General features: G+C 37.0%; 1 protein-coding gene across 1 annotated transcript; it reads left to right on the top strand.

Annotated features, from left to right (window-relative positions):
• The first annotated feature begins 1,140 nt into the window (after nt 1–1,140).
• LOC113329431 lies at nt 1,141–4,306 on the top strand. The gene is made up of 6 exons (XM_026576303.1): nt 1,141–1,296; nt 2,136–2,387; nt 2,473–2,778; nt 2,858–2,959; nt 3,052–3,333; nt 3,418–4,306. Exons 2-6 carry the CDS (start codon nt 2,136–2,138, stop codon nt 4,051–4,053), a joined length of 1,578 nt encoding a protein of 525 aa, XP_026432088.1. The 5' UTR covers nt 1,141–1,296; the 3' UTR covers nt 4,054–4,306.
• The last annotated feature ends 887 nt before the right edge of the window (nt 4,307–5,193 follow it).

The following is a 5,193-nucleotide window of genomic DNA, read 5'->3' as shown; positions in this document are numbered from 1 at the left end:
TTCTTAAATTTTCGAATTCAATCGATAGTAAATGATGTTTATTTAACTACAGATTACAAGTAAATTAACTAACATTATCGGTAGTAAATGAAATTCATTTAACTTCCTGGTTATAAAGGAGCCCCAAAATTGAATTTCTAAATTCCTTAAACTTTCAAATTCTTTACACAAACATTATTGGGAGTTCCGTGATATTCATTCTCTATCGATTATGGTAGTAGCCCCAAATTCAAAATTTTCAAAAACCAAAGGATGTTTGAATTTCTCTATTTTCACATTCGATAGATTCATGATGTTTATTATCTACCGATTATTCCGTGATGTCTATTATCTACCAATTGTGGTAGTAGCCCCAAATTCAAAATTTTCAAAAACCAATGAAATTTTGAATTTCTCTAATTTCACAATCATTAGTTTCGTGATGTTTATTATCTACCGATTAGATAATCAGTAGTATCTTGATGTTCATTATCTACCGATTGTGGTAGTAGCCCCAAATTCAAAATTTTCAAAAACCAATGGATTCTGAATTTCTGTATTTTCACAATCGGTAGTTTCGTGATGTTTACTATCTATAGATTCTACAATCGGTAGTTTCTTGACCATCACATTATCTATCGATTGTGGTAGTAGTCCCCAATTCAATTTCTTCAAAACTAATAAAATTTCAAATTTCTGAACTTTCACAATCGATAGTATAATAATGTTAATTTTCTTCTGATTGTGATAGATGCCCAAAATTCGAATTTGAAAAACAAATAAAACTACGAGTTTCTCTAATTTTACAAGCGGTAGTTTTGGGATGTCTATTATCTACCGATTGTTTTAGTAAGTAATAATCGGTAGCTAAAAACCGTATTTAACTACCGATTGTGAAAGAGTTTTTAAATACTTTCCGAACCACTAGGACATCTCATAACACCAATTTTTGGTTGGGAATAAAAAAGTCTCCCATAATTCTTTCGTGCTCGCCCCTAAAAATGCTACGTTAGATATCTCCTTTTCCGTATCCCACACTTTTGGAACCACAGTCGCAGAAACGGTTCCATTTTCTTCCCACTTCGCACGACGTAGATTAGGAATGGGATGCCGAAAAGTAATCCAATCACACTTATAAAAACTGTGAATAAGGGGCAGCTTAGTTCTAATCGTTACAATCTTCGACAACTACGATTATATCTGTCAGACTCCGATCTACAAAATCGCAAGTGAAATTCCCGCCTACTATTTTCAGTTCCCCGCCGAAAGAATTCGTCCCTGTTGTTGTTCTGTCTGAGGCTCGTATCATCCTCACAGGTATGATTTATTAATTTTTCGTTGATTTTAACATTATTACTGCTTCCTTCAATTTCAATTGATACTTTTCCCCAAAATAGACTGAGAAATCTATGCTTAACAGTGAATTGATAAGTTGATTAGAACCCTAACAATGAACTAAGAAACCTAATTTCAGGAATTGTTGCCCTAAATTGTGTGAGGAATCTCGATTTCAGCTTCAAACTATAAATTACAGGGATCTCCATCACTGGCTTCAGACTTCTAAGAGATGTACTAGGATTTATGTTTACTTAGATGTTTTTTTTTTCTTTTTTCTTTTTCCAAGTTGGATTGTCGATACTGGTTAATAAAGATTAGAATCATGAATCTGATAGATTTTAGTAAAGTAGTATATGTAAATGTGCAATTTTAGCATGCAACCACAAATGGTTATCCTAAAACATGTCCCTCTCCATTTGCTAATGTCGAAATAAGGTAGTGAAAAACATTTGTCTGACAAGGTCCTGGGGTATATGAACAAGGCTTCGTATGAGGTTTTAATTCAAGAGATTTGAAATAACCTGTTCCATGAATCGTTTATCCATTCACCAGAACGTTTGGTGAGAAAAATGGATGATGTTGCAAAACCAAACCCAGAGGATATCAAGAACATTTTGTTTAGAAGCATCTAATTTAGTTACATTTGTTGGAGCAACCCCTTTTAACTGACGATGATTGATATAACAACATATGCTTTGATTGTGTTGCTGAACCTGTTTCCTGACTATGTTAACGGTTCTGGCAAGTGAATTGAGGTGATGCTTATAATGCTGTTCTGATGTTCCATGTGTATTGATAATATTTACTGTATTTTATAGATGGACACAGGAGAAACTAGCTCGGGTTCTCCCAATGTTTCTGCCTCTCTATCATTACCAAGTAATGCACCTGTTGAGAGAACGGCAAAACTTCTGGTCACAATCGATGAAGCTGGTAGACCCTATGGACCAAATTCAGATAGACTTGCTTCTCGCACAGGGGATTTTGTACGACTTCATTGCCCAATAAAATACACAGATTGGAGGATTGTTCCTCAGAATTGCAAGGATGATGTCTGGAATTCAATAATGGTACATATCTTCTTCCTTGGTAATGACAATTTTTCTTTTCCATGTACATATATGTTTCCTGACAACAAAACATCGTCATGTTTAGTCGGAATTTGAGTTCAATGTTCCATCACATTTAGTCCGCCCATGCCTGGAAGCAAACTTCCCACAAAAGTTGAGAACATTTAAATACAAATTAAGAAGTGAGATTCTTAAAAACAAAGCTACCAAAGAAGCTGCATTAGAGGCACGCCCAGCTGATTGTAGTCCTGATAATTGGAAAGGTTTTGTTGAGAACGAATTCAAAGAAGGGGTTAAGGAGAAAAATGCTAAGTATGCGGAAGTTGCTAAAAGAAACCCAATTCCACATACTCTTGGGCGGTGTTCGTACGCGAACAAATGTTACAATCTTGTATGTACTTCTATCACATTGTTTTCTTAATATGCTATAATTAATTGGATATGTATAACCAAGAAAACTGTATGTCTAGGAAAAAGAACAGGGGATAGTTCTTGATGGGCGTCCTGAACTATGGATGAAGGGACATGAAAGAAAAGATGGGGTTGTACATCCTTCGGCAATCAAAAAATATGTGAGTATACTAGGATGAAGTGTTTAAAAAATGTAAACGTTAATTTGTGAAGCTAATACTGAGGACAAGCTTTTTACTTTTTTATAATACAGGAAGAAGTGAAGGCTGCTCACGAGAAAAGAAAAAGGATGGGGGAAGACGGCCCCAGCTCGCAACTTGACTTTGATAATGATGCACTTACTGATGTCTTTGGGAAAGACAAAGGTAAAGGTGGTGTTCTTGGCTTTTCCTCCCATATCTCAAGAAAGCGTGTCATGCAAGCAAATCTAGCGTCCTGCGTCAGTGCTGCAAAAGTAGACGGAAGTTGCGACAGTAATGACCCAATTCTAGCCACTGTCTACGATCTAACAACTCGAGTAGAAAATCTTGCGGAGGTAAGCTTGCAATTGTAAGTTCTATTACACATTTGTATCTTATCATTCGAAATTGCATTGAGCTTGTTGTCTTCATTGTTGCAGATTATGTTGAAAAACATGGGTAGTCATCAATCAACCCAAGCTCCAATCTCATCAAGTGCTCATATCCCAATTAATCATCCAAGCTCCAATTTTGGGTTAACTTCAAGTACTTCTGGTGATGAAAACATGGACTCTTCAAAAGAAAGTGTAAATTTACTAGACAGAGAAAGAAACATAGTCGCTACAGGGTATATAGTGAATGGCAAGGAAGGCGAAGTGTGTCATGGTAGAAAAGTCTACCCAGGCGAGAAGAAAGTACGTATTGAAGTTGTCAAAAATCCTACAGCTGCTGTACCAGACCCTCCTCAAGGCGAGGGTCACTATACTTTGGCAGGTTATGTTGAAGGTGGATGGGTAGTATGGGCGGAGTCGCGGTTGTCACAAAGAAAAGTGAATCTATTAGACAGAGAAAGAAACATAGTCGCTACAGGGTATATAGTGAATGGCAAGGAAGGTGAAGTGTGTCATGGTAGAAAAGTCTATCCAGGTGAGAGAAAAGTATGCATTGAAGTTGTCAAAGATCCTACAGCCTCTGTACCAGACCCTCCCCAAGGCGATGGTCACTATACTTTGGAAGGTTATGTAGAAGGTGGATCGATAATATGGTCGGAGTCACGGTTGTCATATGAAGGTTGATCATCGTAATTAGTTCAGTAACTGCTTTTACGAGGCTTTAAACCCTTGCTTTATCTGACTTTTTAGCGTTCTAATTAGGAAATAAGTTGCAGTGGGTACAGAATTAGGTACACACCATGTATTTTGTTTACTCATGGTGTTTGTTTTATTGGGATATATACTCTGGTAACGGCAGAGACACAGCACTTTCTAAAAATTGAACTTCTGTTACTTTCGGTTGCTATTTTGAGGAACTCCTAAAACTTGCCCCTAACCTCTATAAATATTCACACGCGCTATTTTATTTAGGGGAGATATTGCTACTCCTCGTTTGGTTTTCTTTTCTTCTCTTTTCTGCATCAAGAAAATCTTCATAAAAGTACTAGAAATTGGGGAAGGAGAAAGGACGCTGGTGGTGATGCTGTTTCAAATTCAGTATTGTGTGAGATATTAAGTTGGCTATCGGTTAAGTCACTTATGAGGTTCAAATGTGTATGTAAGACTTGGAAGGTGTTGATCGAAGAAGATCCACATTTTATTGGTCTACACCTTACAAGATCATTTATTTGATATGTTTCGTCGACCAGTACAAACATCACTATGCTGTCTATTTATACAATGTGAGCACTAGAGAAGCGACACCGTGGATTCTGTCAAATTTGTTACTTGAAGAACAAAAATTTGCTGACAGTGACATTCACTTCGGATTTGATCCAAACACTAAGCAGCACAAAGTGATATGCATTCCGAATTTGGAACGGAAAGAAACAAACACTTACTATGATGTTTGCGAGGTTTTAACGGTACGAGACAACACATGGAGAAGGATTGCTGCCGTACCTACTAGGTCGCCTGTAATTTTTCTGGGGTCAATTTCTGTGAATGGTTCGTTATATTGGGTCGCTTGTGAGCGCACAAGTAACACAAAGTTGGAGAATATTCAGCATGATCGTACATATCTGATGGTATTTGATGTCGGAAGTGAGAAATTCTGAGAGATAACAATTCCTAATTTCGTCGTTGATCAATCCCGTGCTGGTAACTATCCATATTTCAGTCGCTCTGCTTTGTTAGAAGTGGATGGGAATGTAGCGTTAGCACGTATAGAAATTGATTACACTGTCAATCTGTGGAAGTTTCAGGACGATAACAAGAATATCA

This window comes from Papaver somniferum, unplaced genomic scaffold, assembly GCF_003573695.1.
Source record: "Papaver somniferum cultivar HN1 unplaced genomic scaffold, ASM357369v1 unplaced-scaffold_117, whole genome shotgun sequence".
NCBI classification, from domain to species: domain Eukaryota; kingdom Viridiplantae; phylum Streptophyta; class Magnoliopsida; order Ranunculales; family Papaveraceae; genus Papaver; species Papaver somniferum.
The sequence above is the reverse complement of the archived record's forward strand: the minus strand, read 5'-3'. Positions and strand labels throughout refer to the sequence as shown.